Below are 20,885 nucleotides of genomic sequence, written 5' to 3'. Positions count from 1 at the left end.
CTTCTTGGATCCTTCTCCTCTCCAGGCTGATCCTTCCTGATGCCCATCTTTCTGCTGGAGGCTCTCACTTCCCAAATATTGCTGCAAAAAAAGCACTTTGTGCAAGCATGTCCCCCACTGGATTCAGGGAAAAAGAGCTCAGATGGGTTTGTGTGACTGAAACCAACTGAGGTAACCCAGCTGATTTGGACCAGCTGCTCTGGGCACCCTGTGCCAGGGCCTGCCCACCCTCCCAGCCAGGAATTCCTGCCCAATATCCCATCCCTCCCTTCCCTCTGGCAGTGGGAGCCATTCCCTGTGTCCTGTCCCTCCAAGCCCTGCTAAATGTTTCTTATTTCACAAAGCAAAGTGAAATTTCCCCTCTCTGGAGTCATCCCATACCCACCTGCACCCTGCCCTGGCAGGGGTTGGACTGGGTGATTTCCAGAGGTCCATTCCCCATTCTGGGATTTTGGGAAAAATCTGGAGCCTCTCCTCCAACTCAGGAAAATCTGCCTTCACTTAAGAGTTCAAAATGCACATTTCCTGCTTGTTTTTCCTGCTTTTTGGTGAAAGAATTCCACTGATGATGATTTGGTTCCTTCCTGAGCCTGGGGGTTCTGACCTACTTTGCTGATTCAGCTCTGCATTTCCATCCCCTGATATTTACATTTTAATAACCCCACGCTCACACAGGTACTTTAAATAATGCTTTGTAACAACTGAGCTAATTATTGATCAAATAAAAGGCTCCCCACGCTCACCTGGGGTTTATGTATTCATAATATTGCTCTTTTTTCCATTTTATGGTTCTCATAGAAAAACAAATGATTTGGATGAATTAACCTCATTTTATGTGGAAAACTCAGGGTTTTTGAGGGGTTGGGAAGAGAGGGAAGCACCAGGACAAGAAAAAGCTGCTTATTTTCAGAATAACTGGAAGCAGGACAAATATTTTTGAACATAAAAACCTGTACTAAAGGAGGAAGGGTTACAACTCCTGCTCTCTCTCCAGCTACAAATACAAATCCTATTTAATAGGAAATAGAACTCACAGCAGGTAAGACCCCTAAAAAATTCCCATCCACTGATGGAAAGGAAACAGCCTGAGCTCAGTCTGAGATTCTCCACATGGCAGAACATTAACAGGCATTTTTTGTCAACTAAACCACATGTATATCAAATTTTTTACCAAGTAAAAAGAGGGGAAAAAAATAAATTAGTCCCAGAAATAACCTTCCTGATCTCAGATAATATTTCATCTCAGGGTGACAGCAGAATCACAGATTTTGATTTTATAGAATCACAGCAAAGTCTGGGCTGGAAGGGATCTTTAAGCAAGAAACTCCTTTTTGAACAGACATTCCTTAATAAATCTAAGCTCTCTATTCCACAGAGAGGTAAAAGACTGGTTTTATTGCACTCCACCTCATCTTTTTGAGGACTTTTGAGGCCAAATATGACCATTATAATAACCTAAACCTGCCACCTACATAACACAGGCCATAAAGTTTCCTCCAGCACTTCCAGCCCTGAGCTTCCAACTCCTGCTTGAGCAAGAACAGAGGCTGAAGGAAGATTTAAGGGTCTCCAGTGGTGAAAAAGAAACCACAGCTTAAGTTTTCCCTTTTTCTTGCCTTTTTTTTTAAGAAAAAGCTTTTTATTTCTGCCTGGCTGAATTTAGTCTCAGTTCTAAACCACTGCTTTGTGATTAAATGGAATCCCCTGCAATGAGGAGGTGCAGTTGTCACCTCCAGCTCTGGGTTTAAAAGCAAAGACTCCTGGATTTCAGTTCTACTGGCTGAGTCAAATGAGAGTGGCACAAAAAATTGCTGGGTTAAAGAAGTGGATAAACCATGGAAAAACAAAAAGAAAGGAAATTTAGTTTACTCCTGGTAGCTTCCTTTACTCACAGGATTAACAATGCTCTGCCAATAAACCTCCACACCTTAATGAATATTATTTAAAATCAGTTCTGAAGTTCACAGATGCCAAAAAGAGGCTTCAGCACCTGAAAACTGGAACAGAGCAAAGAGCTCAAACCTTGCCCAGTACAGGCAGAAAGAATAACAACACAAGTTCAACACAAACTGGGAAGCCCAAACATTAAAATTACACAAAGGAAAAACCCTGACTTTCTTTGCTCTTCTATTTGCTATAAAAATTCTTTTCAGCCCATTATCTGCACTTAGTCTGGGAATGTTCTGCTCGTGGTGCCCATCCATGTCAGTGCTCCAAGATCCCAAAGGAGGCTCAGCTCTTTCCATGCACTGATCCTATTTCCAGCAATCTGCAGCTGGACTTTGCCTTCCCCCTCTCACAACAGCAGCTCTGAGCTTGAGAGATGCCAGAGCAGGGAACTGGAACAGAACAAAGAGCTCAAACCTTGCCCAGCACAGGCAGAAAGAAGAGTAACACAAATCCAGCACAAACTGGGAAGGCCAAACATTAAAATTACACAAAAGAAAGGTCCTGGCATTGTTCTGGTGGGGCTGGAGGAAGAGGAGAAGCTGAAGGAGGACCCAAAGCCAGGTGGGAGCTCCTGGAGCACCCTCAGGCTGGCAGTGGGGATGGGTGATCACTGATGCTGGAGCTCAGACAGGAGCTGGGTGTCCCCTCCAGCCCAGCCTGGCCATATGGCAGTGGCACTTTCAGCTTCCTACAGAGTTATCTCCTCAGCTATAAACTCCCCTCTATTATCCTTTAATTAACTTGGGTTGTTGCCTTAGCCAGGCTACCCAATGACTCTGAGAAGACAAATTTCAATTATTATTGCTTATTTAACAACTAAGGGCATCTTTAAGGTTAAAGTGTTTTGCATAAAAAGGGAAAAGGGAAAGTGAGCAGATGTCTAAGTAAAAGCAATTTCAAGAAATGAAATCAGGACATCTGGAAGATTTAACACTGAAAGTTCCTTTCCTAAGAAAGCCTTTTTTTACATACTTTTCTTCTTTGCTTATCAGATTTTAGTAATGTCTCATCACTACTATTTTCACTGCTTTCTTTTAATTGCCTTCAATCCACTTATGTCTCATGTTTTAAAACACTGAACAGCTCCAGCTGTACTCCTGTGCATGTCCCAGTGCCTAAATAATTATTTTATATTAAATCTGTAATGCCAAACACATTCTGTTCACATCTCATATGTGCATTTAATGATCAGAAACAGGAAAAAAACCCAAAAACAAGCTGAGCCATCTTATGAAGAGATAAAACAAATGAAACTCACCACAACATCTGACCTCATCTTGCCAAAAGTCTTGATTAAATGGGCATAGTGATAATCCTCCATTTGCCTCAGGATGGCTGTCATGCAGGCCACGAAACTCCCCTGGCAAAAAGCAAAGGAAAGGAATCCATTATTTAGGATAATGCAATGTAATACTGGCCATCAAAACATAAAATTGCTATAGAGAACCACAGAATGCAGTGGAGATAATTCAATCATTAAAATTCATTAATGGATATGTAAAATTCAAGGAAATTTTGTCAAGGAAACAAACAAAAAGAAACCATCTCGAAAAGTTTCCAGTTTCCAATTTCAGGAGTTTATCACCGAAGCTTTTGAGACACATTCTCCATCTAAAAATTGCTCAAACATTAAAATGTCTGCAAGGTAATAAACAGCACTCCTGAAAATATTACACAATATCAGCATTTGCATTTGGAAAGTCAATATTCTGCTCAAGGAAGAAATCTTTTCAAAATTATCACATTGAGCTAAACCAACCCCAAGTTTTCATTTCACCGCGTGGTATTTTCAGACACAGCGATGCTTAATAAAATACTACTAAAATCCAGTGAATTCCATCACCAGAACAGCAGCACCATCCATGTCTCTCCCAAAGCACCGAGAGAGTAAAAAGTGACCAAAAGAAAGTTCAGTTTTTCCTTCTGGTGGGTGACAGTGTTGTAGTAACAATCCAACCCATTCCCAGGGCTCCTAAATGTAGTAAAATCCCATAAATGGGAGCTTCTTGTCCATCCTCCCTCTCTACCTATCTGCTAAAAGCCTGGTAATGAAGTCCACATATTTTCTGGTCCTTAATGCAGGAGGAAAACCATGAAAAAATGGTAAAAGCCCCAGCAGAATAACTTATAAAAGAAATTATTCTTTTTTGTGGTTTGATAGAATTGCAAATCCCCCTTTCTGTGCTGTTTTCCAGGTTATTCCATACCACAGCCCAGGAAAATACTCAGTAATTTTCCCTTTATGAAGACACAGAGGCTCTATTGTTACCTTTAAGTTCAGCATTAATTCCAATTTAAAATCTTTATTTCCACATCAATCCAAGTAATTGAGATAAAGCCCAAAATGACACTGGGTCACCTGCATGTGCTCTGAGCCCTCTTATTTACAGAATTTACAGGTTAACCTTAAATTCCACCTGATCAGCACTCCTGGAATTTGCTTTTCTCCTGCAGTGGAGCGGAGATCTAAAGTCCTACAGAACTGATTTTGTTCTTGTAGGAATATTGGATTTTCCAGAGGATGCCAAGGTACCTGATGGGAGCTGTGTGGCACCTGCAAACTCCATGAATATGGAAGGAAAGTCCACCTGAGCAGCTGCTCTGGGACATCAAAAGAACCTTCTAACAAGAACAGAATCTGGGGCTCTACAAAGACAATGTTTCCTACTATGAAATGGAAATCAGATGGGACCATCTCAAAATCCAAACATTAATTGTCAAATCTGTGCCTAACGAGCTCCTGGCACAGCAAACACTGGGCTTGATGCCTCAGGTTTTAGCTTTTCTATTTTTCAGATGCTGTGCTGCTTTAGTGTGTGGGTCTGAGCTTCATAGAAAAAATTGGGAAGCTTTTTTCACAGAGCAGGGAGACAAAACAATTCCTTCTCCAGCTGGGCACCAAGGACAAATGATCCAAATCTCAGCCCAGGAGCACAAACACTGTGGGCTGGAGAGAGAAAAACAAGCAGGATGGGACTGCCTGGGCTGAAGCTGGAATGGGACAATGAACTCCAAGGTGCCAATGGAGCAGAACTGATCCCAGGGAGAGCCCCCGGGAGCGCTCGTGCATTTTGGGACCATTTTGGGTCATTTGGGTGCAGCCCTGGCTGGGCTCTGGTGCTGCCCAAGGTGGATCCATGGAGGAGATCCTTTTAATAAATCCTTTAATAAATCCCTGCTTTATTCTGTAGCTCTGTCCAGCCTCTGTTCTAGGCATAAAAAGGCTCATGCCTACAAGGAAACACTGCAGAGCCCCCATTCCCTCCCACCTCCTCTAAGGATCCATCCATCTCAGTGATGTGCCAGCACCAGGCAGAATCAGACATTTTTTAACTTGGCTGCCTCCGATTAGGCTGCACATGGAGCTCAGTTCTGTGGATGGCTCAGGCCTGCCCAGGAAAGCTGGAACAAACTTTCTTTTGCTCATGGTATCTTTTCACAGACACTTAAATGTCCTCCAAGTCCATTGCTTGGCAAAGACAACAATCTAATTTTAGTTTTATTCACATCAACCTTACAATGGCAAATTCAGCCCTTTCCAGGTGACCAAGAGCTCTGCTTCCTCCAAACAAACTCAGTTCTCAACCTGGCTGATAATTTAGGTAATATTTTTGTTTATTTACCTGTTTGGGGAGTAATTTAAGCTAATACACATGGTGCTGAGGAGACTGGGTGATGGTCTTTAAGCAGCTATCAATACTGCTTCCTGTTTCCCTGCATAAAATAATGATTCACGCTCATCTTGGTGTTTATCTCTGTAATAAAAACCCCTCCTTTGGTACAGAATTGTTCCTTGAAGCCAACATTCCATCACACACACACATCCCTGCTCCAACACTGCTCTGCAGATCCCCACCTGCAAATCACTGTTCAAAGCCTTGCTAGGAAGGAAAATCTATTTACTATCAGGAGGAAAGTACAACTACCAGTCATCATTTTCTTTTGAGGTATCACTTGCAGCCAGCACGCTCTTAATTACAATGCTAATAAGGGTTTGTAATTATTTAGAGGTAATATTTGTACTCTAGATGTTTTTAATATGCTCTAACTAGTTAGCAATAGCTAACAACATGATTAGATTTTAATCTTAAGTTGATTTTTAATCTTTAGTTGTATCTGGAGATCATTGTCATCATCTACAGTCCAGCACTGGAAGCAATATATATAAAAAAGGTACCTAATTCTCTAAAAAATCAATTTCAATTTGAGCCATAGGAATAATTGCAAAGCTGTGTTTACCCAGCCAGTCCTGCAAGGGGTTTCCATTGAACTGGGCATTTCTCAGCTATTTATTCACTGAAATAGTGGCAGGCTTTGCCCTGGAACTCTTTCCCTATTGCAAAGCTCAGCAATGAGCTGGTCACACAGAGGGGAAGATAATTACAGAATATCCACTAGAGAAACATTTTGCCAGCAGTTTGCTGCAATTTCTGCCTCTCCTGGATTGTTTCTTCCCAAGCCAGAGGACACTGATGGTCACCCTGGGCCAGCAGGGTTGAGAAGTGCCCGGTAGGAAAGGCCCTGGGGATGCTGAGGGGTTGGAATGAGCCCAGGTGTGCCCAGGTGTGCCCAGGTGTGCCCAGGTGTGCCAGAGGCCACTGGCACCTGGATTGGAGCAGGAATTGTGTGACCACAGGCAGCTGAAATTGTCCCCTGTGCTGGCACTGAGAGGGATCTCAAACCCTGGGCTCAGTTTGGATCCTGCAGGACAAGAGGGACACTGAGGGGCTGGAGCGTGTCCAGGGAAGGGAACGGAGCTGGGAAGGGGCTGAGGGAGCTGGGAAGGGGCTGGGGAACTCCTGAGGGATTTGGGAAGGGGCTGGGAACTCCTGAGGGAGCTGGGAAGGGGCTGGGAACTCCTGAGGGAGCTGGGAAGGGGCTGGGGAACTCCTGAGGGATTTGGGAAGGGGCTGGGAACTCCTGAGGGAGCTGGGAAGGGGCTGGGGAACTCCTGAGGGATTTGGGAAGGGGCTGGGAACTCCTGAGGGATTTGGGAAGGGGCTGGGGAACTCCTGAGGGATTTGGGAAGGGGCTGGGAACTCCTGAGGGATTTGGGAAGGGGCTGGGAACTCCTGAGGGATTTGGGAAGGGGCTGGGAACTCCTGAGGGAGCTGGGAAGGGGCTGAGGAACTCCTGAGGGAGCTGAGGGGGCTCAGCCTGGAGAAAAGGGGGATCAGGGGGACCTTGTGGCTCTGCACAGCTCCTGCAGGAGGGGACAGCCGGGGGGTCGGGCTCTGCTCCAGGAACAGGGACAGGAGCAGAGGGAATGGCCTCAGGGTGGATATTTGGGAAAATTCCTTCATGGAAAGGTTTTCCCAGCCCTGGCCCAGCTGGCCAGGTGGAGTCCCCATCCCTGGAGGGATTTAAAATCCATGTGGAGGTGGCACTTGGGGACACGGGGCAGTGGTGGCCCTGGCAGTGCTGGGTTAGGTCAATAACCTGAGAGTGTGGAAGCAATAGTCAGGTCAGAAATAAAGAAAGCCAGATAAGCTTTCCCATTAATCCATCTGGGAAACTTTAGGGAGCTGGAGAGAAAGAATTCTAAACAATCTGCACCTGGTGTTTGTACCAAGTTGTACTAAGGGGTGTCATGGTAATTAGCCAATCATGTGAAATTTATTGATTAAATGAACTATCAGGTCCACCTGTAGCTCGCTACAGGTGGAAGAGAAGAGAAAGAGGATAAAACAAAGAAGAAAAAGAGAGATAAAAGAAGAGAGGATAAAACTAACAAGGCACTTATGCTAATCAGAGTCCTGATAAAACTCTGTGTCACCTCTGACCCTGAAGGTGACATTAGAGAGGTTTTCCAGCCTTGATTATTCCATGATTCTCTTCTATTCCCAAAGCAAAGTCACGGGACCCAGGATATCTGCAGGCCTGCCCAAAGGGAAGCCAGATCCAGCTCCCAAGCAGGATGAGTGAAAATTCTGCTCCATTAAAAGCAAACAAACATGAAGCCAACACCAAAGTGTCTCTTTTTTCTTTGGAAAGGATGCCTGATTAATTAGAAACACATTTAATATTAAAAAAAAAAAAAAAGAATATGCTATTCCTAACTGTAAAACTACTTCTGACTTCTGTAAAATTCACTTTTGAGGGAAAACTTGAAGAGGCACAGGAATGCTCCAAAATTACTTATTTTCCTAAATCACCTTTAAAATAAAACTGTTCAAATGGCTCTTGAGCAGAAAGAAGAAGGGAAATTTTAGTTTTAAATAATCCCCACAAGTAACATTAACACTTAGAAACTCCAGAATGAAAAGAGAATTCCCTGCAGGAGAGACCACACATGCCAACACTTGTCTCCCTCAGGGATAAAATATCCTGTTTTAAACAGCCTTGTCCATTGTCTCCCAGTGAAATACTTAAATTGAAATATTAAGCTCTTTATATATAGTGAGAAAATCTAGAGAAATCAAACCTACATTCAGTTAAGTGATGTTTTATTAAAATGTCTCTGTTACCATGGTCAGGAATAGATGAAAAAGTCTAAGTTTAATTAATTTTTTCCATTAAATTTTCCTTGCGTGGCCAGCTAAATAAATAAATGGATGAATATATATTTTTAAAAAAACAAAAAAATCACTTGAATTAATTCACTACATTTTGACTTTCAGAACATTTCCATAGAATTTACTTTGTTGGAAAGGATTTAAGTCCCTCACAATTCTGAGTTTGTAAAGATTAAAAAAATGAAGTTTTCTCTCTGCTTACAACTTGTATTCTCTCTATATCAGCAACAAATAAAGAACTAAAAATCAATTGTTAGCAATTCTAGAAGCCACTCATTAAATTGCCACCACTTATGGATTCACAAGATAAAAATCCAACTTTAAAATGTCCTAAATTTCATTTTTTGCCACATGAAAATGTAAAATCCAATTTGTCTGCAGAGACATTTGCTCATTTCAGTAATAACATTTCATATAATTTATAGTGTAAAGGTATTAAAACACCCAGCATGAATAAGGCAGAGGATCTTCCATCGTTTCTTCTCTTCAAGAATATTTTATATTATAAAATAGAGAAAGATATGGATGGGAGTTTCAGCTTCCAGAGCATCCTGAAGGGAGTTTTATTCCTGAATCTTTTCCCAGGAGCATCACACCAGGAAGGGCAGGAGAAAGACCCAAAACAAAGCAGAATCCCCCCCTAAGGCACATAAATTTCTCTCTATGTACAACAATTCACGTATTTCTCACAGTATTAAAACAAACATTTCTTTTCTCATAATAGAAAATCCCACAGTAAATTCAGCAGCTCCTTCAGAGACAAAATTATTTTGTGGCTACAGCAGCAGGATAAAAACAAGTGCAAAACGTTCCCATTTATCACATTTTTTACTGAATACACAGAATATTCCATTTCCTTAGGCCAAACTCTGCTTTTTGAACAAGAGAATAAAACATGTGAGGCTTTTTCCTTGCAGAGACAGAACTTCACACCTGCAATAATGGCAGTGATAAATATCTGGGCATGCCACAAACATTCATTTGAAGCATCTTTCTGCCAATCAAGATGCAGTAAGGTATTTTCAGTGACAATCTTTGCTTCCAGAGCTCCTGGAAAAGATGTGAAACCTCCTTTAGCTGATGTGACTTCTGGAGTTCAGAGCCTCCATAAGCAGCAAAACCGATTTTAGGTCAAGCCAGGAAAAGTCCGTGCAAAATGCTGAGCTCTGACATGGAGTTTAGAGGTGAAAATCAGTTTATTTAGTCTTCAAACCTTGTTTTACCTCCAGAAGTACTTTACAGATCCTGATTTGATCTCTGGGGATGGGATCCATAGGATGGGATGGGATGGGATGGGATGGGATGGGATGGGATGGGATGGGATGGGATCCATGGGACGGGATGGGATGAGCTCTGAGGTTTCTCCAAACCATTCCACAATTCTGTGATTCCAAGCCCGCAGGAGCTCCACTGAAATTCACTTTGCACAAGGTTTATTTGTTAGGAAGTTGATGGTAACACAGTGGGAATAGACAAAAAAAGTTCCCTGATTCAAAAGTGCTTTGCACCAACTTCTGAAAAAAGCAGGCGAAAAAATTAATGAGATGTTTTAGCAACACCATTTATCATGTTTCTAGGGCTCTTTTACAAAAAAAAAAAAAAAAAAGTCAATTTTAACCAAAAAATGCTCCTCTTCTAAAAGCTCCATGCAGTGTCAGTATTGAACAGTGCCCTTCAATGGAACCCACAGTGCTCAGGAGTTCTCAAGGTCAGTACATTTATTTCTGGTTTTCTAAACGCATTTGCCTTTCCTCATTTTTTTTCTTTTTTCCCTCCCTCTGCTACACTAAACATTAATTCACTGAAAATCTACAGAACTGCCCTCAATAAATCTGTTTCAGGTATCTTGGTTTACACATCTATTAATGGTGATAATAAAATTATAAATGCAGTCATAAAATACAGAAAACAACTGAATTTATGGGAATGGCTAGTACTCAAACTCTAAAAAATAAAAAGGAAAAGCCATAAAAAATGTTTTAAAGTAATTTTTCAAAAAATGCAGCACTGAATATGGGAATACAACCCTGGTGCCAGGGCCTCACCATCCTCACAGGGAAGAATTTCTCCCTAATATCCAATCTAATCTCCCCTCCTTCGTTTTAAAGTCATTCCCTGTTTTCCTGTCACTCCATGCCCTTGTAGATCCTTCCTTCAAAAAGGCACTGAGGAGGAACAATAAAACCAAACCTCTTACAATGAGAAACCCCATTTTATTTATCAAGCACAATTAATGTTGGAAGCCGTGTAAAAAACTTTTGATGCAGACCAGGAAAAAGAATTAAAGAAAAAGGGAAACCTAAAAATGAGATGATAATTGGAGCCAAGTGGCATTTCCAGTTAGGAATGCACTGCAGTCCCAGTAACTGGGACAGCCCACAGGTATCTGGGATATTGTCTCTGCAGCACTGAGGTATCACAATGACAAATTATGGGAACAAGAGGAAGAGAAATGATCTTTTAAATGATAATCTTCACATCACACAGGTGATGCTGCCAGATGAATACACTCCTAAAAGCAACAGCCATTTTGAAGACAAATTATCCCACTTTTGGTGCTTCTCACCCGCCTGTTTTAATGTAAATTATTTAGCAACTGCTTTATTGAGGGGCCCAGAGAGCTTGAGAGATAAGAAATGTGCGCAATCCAAATTTAATTGATGAAACCACGCAGTTCAGAGATCCCTGGATTAAAAAGCTCCTTGCAGGAGGAAGTCTCTTTGGGGAAGCTTTTGCATTTTGTAATTAATTCCTACCTTTGGTTCACTCAGCACATCAAGCATCACACCACACCCCGGGGGCTGTCCCCTTCCCCAGTTTTTGGGACAGAACACAGCACATATGGAAGGTTTATGGGATGCAGGCTCTGGTGTGGTGCTGTTCTCAGCTCTCTGAGCTGCAGAAGGTGACCCAGTCCTTGCAGACAGGAATTACTGCCGGGCTCTCATCAGTGGGGAAAATAAAGGCAGGGCTCTCTCCACATTTATATGATATCAAAATGAAATCCCCAGCACAGGCAATGTTCTCATTCAGACTGATAAGAGGCTGGTCCTTTGTTCTGACTTCTCTGACTTAAGCTCAGTTTTCTGTGATATTTTATGTTACAGCAGCAAATTAATGCTATTTACACAAATGCATGTATCAATATGGTAAATAAGAGAAATACAACTTACAGACAGGTCACATTTCAATTGAGAATTTCTGTTCCAATACAGAGAGATAAGAGGAGCTGAAAAGATTAATACCCAATAACAGCAAACAGAGGATTTCACAGGAGTGAAATTGCTCTTTCCTGCCTACAGGAATGTCCTCACCTTACCTGGCTCTTCCCTTGGAATCTGGCACCCAAATCACTCTTTCCACCCCTGCCATGGCAGGGACACCTCCCACTGTCCCAGGTGCTCCAAGCCCCAGTGTCCAGCCTGGCCTTGGGCACTGCCAGGGATCCAGGGGCAGCCACAGCTGCTCTGGGAATTCCATCCCAGCCCCCCCCACCCTGCCAGGGAACAATTCCTAATTCCCAATATCCCATCTAAATCTATGCCTTGTCAGCTTAAATCCATTCCCTGTGTCCTGTCCCCCCATCCCTTGTCCCCATCCCTCTGCAGCTCTCCTGGAGCCCCTTCAGGCCCTGGAAGGGCTCTGAGCTCTCCCTGGAATTTCCCCTCTCCAGGCTGAACAATCCCAAATCTCCCAGCCAGGCTTCAGAGCAGAGTTTTATCCTTATCCCACGTGCACAAGTTGTCTCTTGGACAATTTTACTTCACCTGTAACTTCTGCAGGTTGTTCAATTTTATAAAACATGTGCAAGGTTTGCAAGGAGCAGAGGAAAATTTCCACGGTATTTCCCTTTTCCAAGGTTTCTGTATTTCCAGGAGCTGTCTGCAGGTGTTTGGAGAAGCAGCCATATCTGCATTTTACATCCTCTCAAGGAACACAGACCTGTTTAATACTTTGCATTTAATTAAAGGCAGCAGGGAAGGCCTCATCTGCAGAACCTGAACATGAGAATATGTGGGCTGAGTATCCAAGAATGACCCAATTCTTCCCTAACATTATTAAATTTGAATTTTGTTTCTTATTAAACTCGCAGCAATTCAGAAGACTTTGGGGGATTCTCTAAGACAACCCAGTGCTAAACAATGTGCAGTCTCCAGAAGAGCTTCAAAGGTGCCTCATGAAAAGAACATGAAATCAATCTCTAAGCTGCAATCTAAGCAAAAGGAGATGAACTTTTCTATTGTGGAAAAGTGAATTAATTAAACCCCTCTTTTATTATGATTTGGGACGATGACCAAAACGTTCAGCAGAATAAACTCCAACAGGATGCTGCTGATAAAAGGCTCTTTATCCTGATGCTGCCTGAACTCAGCAGAAATCCAACCCCAAGAGGACAAAAGGAGACCATCAACGAGGTAAAGGACAAACTGCTGGAGGTAAATGAACTAGTGTGGACCAGGACACAAAAGAATTTTGCTTTTATATTGATTTTGAATCAATAATATATTTGGAAGTTAATAAACAAGCTGAACATATTAAACACATCTCATTCCCTTCTCCATTCCACAGAAAAGTCAAGATCATGGAATCTCAGACTGCTTTGGGTTGGCAGTGATGCCTCAGGTTTAGTTTTTCTATTTCTCAGGTTCTGTGCTGCTTTAGTGTGTGGGTCTGGGATTTATATTTGGGGATGGTGAGCTCTGCACAGAGCAGAGACAAAACAATTCCTGCTCCAGCTGGGCACCAAGGACAAATGATCCAAATCTCAGCCCAGGAGCACAAACACCGTGGGCTGGAGAGAGAAAAACAAGCAGGGTGGGACTGCCTGGGCTAAAGCTGGAATGGGACAATGAACTCCAAGGTGCCAATGGAGCAGAACTGATCCCAGGGAGAGCCCCCGGGAGCGCTCGTGCATTTTGGGGCCATTTTGGGTCATTTGGGTGCAGCCCTGGCTGGGCTCTGGTGCTGCCCAAGGTGGATCCATGAGGAGATCCTTTAATAAATCCCTGCTTTATTCTGTAGCTCTGTCCATCCTCTGTTCTAGGTCAGCCTGCACAAGGCATCAGAAGGGACCTTAAGGCTCATCCCATCCTAACCCTGTCCAACCTGCCTTGGACACTTCCAGGGATCTCCTCCTGAAGGAATGGAATATTTGCTCAGGAAGCTCTGCTGCTTCCAGCTGAAGCTAATTCAGGTTTCTCTGTACTTGCAAGTTAACCAAAACCCACCTAAAATATTTTAGGAGAATAACTTATTTATTTTGTGGAAAACATGTTTTGACAATTTTCCTCATGACAGCCAGCACACACCATGTACTCCAGCAAAAACAAAACATTTTGAAGTGCTGGTTTTCCACCATCTAAATAAATTCCAACTTATAATTGAATTTTATTTTCCTCCCCCACTTTGTTCTGGAAGAAATCAGAAGGGAAAGAAGTAAATCCCTCCCAAATAAGGAGTCATTTATCACGTTCCAACAACACTCAGGATTAGAGATGGATATTCAGTTCTGGAATTGCTTTCCCCTACCTATGGCCCTGGCGTGCAGGCAACAAAAGCAACTTAAGTTGAGCGATGTTTTTTAATTATACATCCACACTTAAATGAGAACTAATCTCTCCTTGGAAAAAGCAATTAAATCCAAACCAAGATTAAAATCAGTGGTGTAAAACGTGCCAAAGTGAAAATCAGCTCCTCGGGCTGCAGGGGCAGGACAGGGAATGTTCCTAGGAGGGGCTGGTTTGACCTAAGAGCTGAGCTCAGCCTTCCTACACCATTCCAAGAAAAAGTAGGGATATCCCATGATTCACATCCCTTTTTTCCATATTTTTCCTCCCATCTGGGCAGTACCAACAGGACCAAGTAGAATCTCTTTTCCAGGTTCTGATGTTCAGGTTCATGTCCAGACTCACTCAGGATTTCCCATCCCAGCCCTGGAGATCCAGGAATCTGTCCCAAGGGGAAGTAAAGCCAAACCAGCAAAGCAGCTTTAAGATGGCTTCAAAATGTAAAATAAATATTAAGAAAGAATAGGAAAAACCTAAAATCAGCACACAGGCTACTGCGAAATCTCAACAGAATGGTAGAGAGTGGAACTAAATTTTTTTTAAGGCCCTTCCCAGCCTAAAACATTGATTAAAATATCATAGAATTCAAATATACAAAAATGTATGTTACAGTACTACTTAGATATACTAAAAATACAAAAAATGGGAAATGAAAAATACCAAAACATCCCAATTATTCCCAGGACCCATCTTTCAGTCTCAAAACATGAGATTTTTTCTTACTTTATAATTTCCAATTTAAAACCATCCTAAATAATTTGGGGGGGGGGGGGGGCATAACATTTGAAACCCCAGCAGAAAATCAACCAACCCTGAGTTATGGCAGAGCCTACAACACTCATCCCACTCTTGACATCTGGCAAAAATGGGATTTGTAACTTCTTTTGATATGGCTGAAAAATACTCATCATCTCTTGAGGAGGTAAATTTAAGCATTATTTTTAAAATGCTTTAAAAATACCTCAGAAAAGCTACTTAGAGCAAGACAAAATGTTTTTCAGAGCCAAGGAAATAGCTCTGATTAGGTTGTCCCTATAAGTAACTGTGAGGTATATGGACAATTTCTGCATAAAGAGATCACAAACATTACCCAAAGTCATTAACTGCTAGGCAGGAATTAATATGTTTACAATTCAAGCCAAGTGATAAATATGAATATATAAAAGGCAAATACTCATTGCATCCCTGTGAATTATTAAAATTCTTTCTTTCCTTAATAAATGGAAAAATTAACATGTACAAGCATTCTGCTTTTTCCAGTTACCGGGGGTTTTTTCTAGGCAGGAATCTTATCCTTGTAACTTTTGCTAACATCTGAAATTTAGGGAAATAAAAAGGCCAAACAAACAAAAAAAGATACTTTAAAGTTCAAAAAATTGTATGAAAAACCCCACATCATGAATTGCCTGCTAAATGAGCTCCTATGGAACATCAAGAGCAGGTTGGATGAGGTTTGGAGCTACCTGGGATCATGGAAGGTGTCCCTGCCCATGGCAGGGGTGGGACTTTAAAGTCCTTCTAACCCAAACCACGCTGGGATTCTACAGTGAGAAGAGCGAGGGGTTTGCTCTTTCTTCCCCCAAGACTTGGTGTCCCTTGTCCCAGCCACCAAAGCCATCTGTGACATGATGTGTCAGCTTCCAGGATGCCACCACCTGTCCTGTTGTCACCACCTTCAGTCCCCAGGAGCTGTCCAACAAGACATCAAGTCCCTCATTAGATAATCAGTTGCTGCAGATCTTATCTGTCAGCTGGTAATTGATGTGAAATAACAAAATGATGCTTCCAAACACAGCTCCTTAGCTCATCACTCCAGCACCTCGTCCTGAGGACAAGCTGAGCTCAAGTAAACCTTGGTGATGTTTCCCACCAGGCTTCAATGAAAGCTTTGATTTCCATCAGCTCATACAGAAGTAAAATAATTCCATAAATAAACAGTCTGCACAGCTTGAGGGGGAACATCACAGCTGGCAGGAGGAACGAGAAAGGCCAACAAAGTGAAGAAAGGCCACTAAAGCCAGAAAAGAAGGCTCCAAGGAGAACTTCCTGTGGCCTTCACTATTTAAAGAGGGCTTGGAAGAAAGATGGAGAGAGATGTTTATCTTCCCACTGCCAGAGGGCAGAGGAATTTTGGGAAGGAATTCCTCCCTGTGAGGGTGTAAGGCGCTGGCACAGGTGCCCAGAGCAGCTGGGGCTGCCCCTGGATCCCTGGCAGTGCCCAAGGCCAGGCTGGAGCAGCCTGGGATAGTGGCAGTGTCCCTGCCCAGGGCAGGGGGTGGAAGGGGATGAGCCTTCATGTCCCCTCAACCTAAACCACTCTGACCAGGGATGGAGGAGCTCCCTCCTGAGAAGAGCTCACACAGCCCCAGATTCTCCCAAGACGGATTCACATTTTCCTGAGGTTTCCAAACCCACAGCAGTGGGGATGAAAGGAGTGCACAGCTGCTGCTCACAAATTTCACTGAGTTAGAACCAAGAGGCAGCAGCTGAAGCCAACAGGAGATGGATCTCAAAACAAATACGAGATGGAACTCTTAATGCTGGTATTTCTTTTTGCCTCCCAGGGAGAGATGGGAGTTGTGCCTACAGAAGCCACAGGGACAGGCAGCAAAAGCAGCTCCACAAGGGAATGCACAAAGTCAGGAGAAAGGAAGTTTGGAGACAAGGAGCAGCCTCCACCTCCCATCCACCCAACCTCCCCATCCAGGCTTGGGCAGAAGGCTGCAGAGAAGGGAAGGATGTGGATACACTCAATTTATTAGAGCACTGCTTTGAATTCCCAGAAGTAAATTGGAGAAGTGCCACATTATTATCAAATTATAACTTTATTTCTGGGTTTTCAGAGATTTCATCCTTTTCCTCCCCAGCAGCCCTTCCAGTTATTGGGCTTTTTCATAATACTGATGGACACCCTTTGGATATAAAGCTGCTGCTAATTATGCTCCTCAACCACTGCTAAGTATTAATATTTAAAGTCCTGAACTTGTTTAAAAATTGAAGAAAACCAAAATGTGGTGCTGCTTTGAATGGTTTTTAATTCAGTGTCCCCAAGCCATACAGCATAGAACCATTTTTCCTGGATTGTGTTTTGAAGAGCCACAGACCAAGGATTAAGGAGGACTTCATGTGGCCTCTGATGTCAATTGTAAACTCATTTAATGTCATTATCAGGCTCCCCATATTTTTCAGAACACAACTTTTTAAATTATCATGGGCTTTTAGGATTTCCAGACTTTACAAAATAACTTCTGTTCCTTTCTTAAAGTAAAACTCAGTCACAGACTGAGATTTTTAGACTAAAATAAGTAAGGGAGGAGAAGCTCTTAATTGTGAGCATATGGCTAAATTTTAGGTGCCCATGATGCTGCAAAATGCCTCTTTTATATCCCTTTTTTTTTCACTGCCATCATATTTCCCTGTCATGTATCAAAGTTATTAAGAGCAATTTTATTTTGGCACCTGCTCGGGGATTTTAGAAACTACACTAAAGAGTTCATTTCTGAACATTATGGCCAAAATACTAAATTTTAGTTTAGAGCACTGATAGAAATGGTGAGTTTAATTCTATTTGCACTCTTCAGTATTTCCCTCCTCCATAATTTTGTCGGGTTTTCATTTTTCACTTGTTTAACACATTTAATTTCAGCTTGGTTTTTTCTGTTATGCATTAGGACCAGGCTGCTCCCTGGGCTTCTAACTTGAAGGTAACATGCAAAAGCACATAAAAGTCTTTATTTTTATGCTATGTTCAAACTTTAAATAGTTCAATATTTCAAATGAGAAAACCTTCCCGAGGCTTTGGGAGTTTACATTACTTTATAACATCGAATGTTCTCCACTTTGACAGAAAAGTTGCATTAAATCCTCCATCTAATGAAATCAATGTTGTATAAATAATATATTATTCCACCAAAGAGCAAATAGGAATCAGATGCAAGTATCCCCATTATTTGTTGAATTTGCCTTTTTGCTGCCCATAACTTCAGTTTGAAGATGGAATTCATGCTCATCCCACATTTCATTAGGTGGTTAAATCTGAAACCATTTGTCTAAAGGCAATCAAAAGTATGACCAGATTTGCTGGTTTTTATTTTTAAGCAGGGCATGATTTTTCCCTTTGCTATAAAGCAGTCAGAGAGAAACCCCTGGAATTTGGAAAGGTCATAAAATAAAAGAGATAAAGCAAGATATTAACAAAGTTGGCAGAATGTTCCTTTAAAAACATTCCCCCACACTTCCAGTTCTTCAAGACATCTTAACAAGGATGTAATTTCCCATTTGTTCTCAGTGAGAAAATCAAACAGGGTGATTTATTATTCAGATGGGCACAAAGGATTTCTGAAATGCAAAAAGAAGGGCTCTAAAAGCACAAGTCATCAGTAATGACGACAGCCTGAACTGCCTTTCAAATATGAACAAAATGCAGCCATTTAGGGGCTCATACATCACGCTCTCCCAGACCTTCATTTATTTCCCAACTGTACAGGCTGCATGAAAATGGAAGCAGAATTTGGCCTCTACTGAGAACATCTTTATCAGGGAAGTGATTCCACACCATGGGAAAGCAGCTCAGAATCCCCAACCCTTGGAAGAACAACCAAAGCTTTCCAATCACCACTTCCCTTCCCAAAAACATCCGTGTGCTGAAAAGGAACTTTTCTGAACCATAAACACAGTGAAAATATGACAAAACTCCCACTCCTGTCCCAAGAAAATTAAGATTTTCTTGATAAACATCTCCAGCAATTTGGGCTCCTGACAAGACACATTCAACTGGAACCCAAAATCTCAGCTTTAGCTGCTGAGACCTGCTGTTCTATTTTTCTTCCAATGATCTGTACAATGGGAAATGGAGAGAAAGAACTAAATGCTGTTCATTCTTATCCCAACGAAGCACAGAAATAACCATCAGAGCTAATGAGGTTACTCAGCATTTTTCTTCTCCGAGCAGAAAACCCACAAAGAGCAGTTCCCTCAATCAGCTGTTTAATATTTCAGCTGCACACAGGTATTATGGGTATTAGACACATATTCTTAAATCCACTTTATCTTCAAAATGTTCCTTTAAGTAAAGAGATATGGAATTAGCACTTTATGTATAAAGAACTGACATCAGCATAGGCTCAAATGAATTTTCCAAGCTCATGGAAAAGACTTCTTATGGAGCAAGACACTCCAGCAAATCTCCCAAATTTCTGGCAAACATGACTCCAAGAGACCTTTTTTTCTCTGCATCACAGCCAAACAGAAAATATCCTCCCCCAAAGCAAGGAGCACCTCCAAGGAGTGGACTGCATCAAGACCTGTTTGAAATTCCAGCCAAGTTTGCCTTCACCACAGCTGGAGAAGATATTATATTTAATATTTACCATCCCTCCATTTCTGTTTTACTGGCAGGTTGGAGGAAACAAATTAATTACCAATTTAGCCCAGAAAGCCAGGCAATTATTATCTAAAGGCATGTAAATAGCCACCTAATTAATAGGAATGAAGGTTCAGCAATGTAGAAATACTTGGTTTTAGCAAAGACTGAATGATAGCATTGGTCCCAAGTGACTACAGAGAGAAAAGGCACAACTTTGTCCACAGCTCTGTGAACTTCACCCTTCCTTCATCTCCAACACAGGTGGGAAGTTCTGCCATAAATTAGCCTGGTCCTAAGGAATTAATATCCCTGGGAACCCAGCTCAGGCATGTAGTGTTGGGACTTAAATGCCCCCTAATATAATTAGAAAATCCCCCTGGTGCTGGTTTATCATCCTCCTTCCCCACACTGGTGGTCACCAAACACCTGGCAGGTAACTCAAGATCTGGCTGCCACATGCTTTTCCCTGAGCTGCACCCAAGCTTTCCTCCACAAGAACTTCAGAAACTGTTAAAAAAAATTACATTTTAGTGTTGCATTGTCAGGCCTGCGTGTTCTAGAGGAGCATAATCCTACAAAGCAGCTGCTCTGCAAAAAATCCCCCCAGGCACAGCATTTCCTGGGGCAGTCCTTGAGCCAAAACCTGATTGTGGGGAGGACATGCCAGGCTGACCCTCCCACAGTCACCCAGATGTGTCCTCAGAAACTGAATGTAAGAAAAAAAAGTCACATAAAACCTGGAGTCTGTAACACCAGCCTGTGTGTGATGAATATTTCTAAATACACACACAGGTGCCTCCGTGAATTTATGGTGCACTTAGCAGTGAGGGAGAAGTGCCCCTAAAGAATGCCACTAAAAATCCTTCTCTCTGCTCTCCAAGCCCTGCTTTTCTCACTGCCCCCGGAATTCCAAGGCAGGACATCCACCTGCACATGTCACTGCAGCCCCCAGCAGTGCTCACTCCTCCCTGACAGACACGGGGAGAAAAGGCCAATCTGGGAAGGCAGGACACTCCATAAGGGATGAATACATTTATAACCTAAAACAACTACAATTAATTGTCTCTTTTCTCTTTGTACCCTCTCAGGTTGAAGCCCAACCCCTCTCTCCCCTCTCAAGCATCTCTTCAACACTACATTTCATTATGCAACAGTCATGCTCAGCATTTTTAAAGGCTAAAATATTGACAAATGGGGTGATGAAGCATTTCCAATTTCCCAGTGTATTTACTTCTATGTGCTGTTACAGTAACATGAAGCATGATAATCACAAAACACTTCATTTTTCACAAACCCTGATTTTAAAAATCCCTGTATACACCAATGGTGTCAGCAGTTACACATGAATCTGGTCCACAACAGAAAGTACTTTTTGATTCCCTAAAAATCTCCAGAAGATGCTGTACAGTTTATAAGTGGGGCATATGAATAATGCTGTGCAAGACTAATCAGCCTTGAGACAACAGCTTCTAAATATCATTATGGAGA

The 20,885-nt window shown here is 42.1% G+C and overlaps 1 protein-coding gene across 3 annotated transcripts in view; it reads right to left on the bottom strand.

Moving 5' to 3' along the window:
- Positions 1–20,885, bottom strand: part of DOCK1 (dedicator of cytokinesis 1) — a 262,398-nt gene that overhangs the window by 115,110 nt on the left and 126,403 nt on the right. For all 3 annotated transcript variants that reach the window (XM_030276610.4, XM_030276611.4, XM_041717195.2), the window contains exon 28: positions 3,209–3,310. In XM_030276610.4, coding sequence (XP_030132470.2) covers positions 3,209–3,310 — 102 coding nt within the window. The remainder of the gene's footprint in view (positions 1–3,208; positions 3,311–20,885) is intronic.

Source organism: Taeniopygia guttata, chromosome 6, assembly GCF_048771995.1.
Source record: "Taeniopygia guttata chromosome 6, bTaeGut7.mat, whole genome shotgun sequence".
NCBI lineage: Eukaryota > Metazoa > Chordata > Aves > Passeriformes > Estrildidae > Taeniopygia > Taeniopygia guttata.
This window is presented reverse-complemented; position numbering and strand designations above follow the sequence as displayed.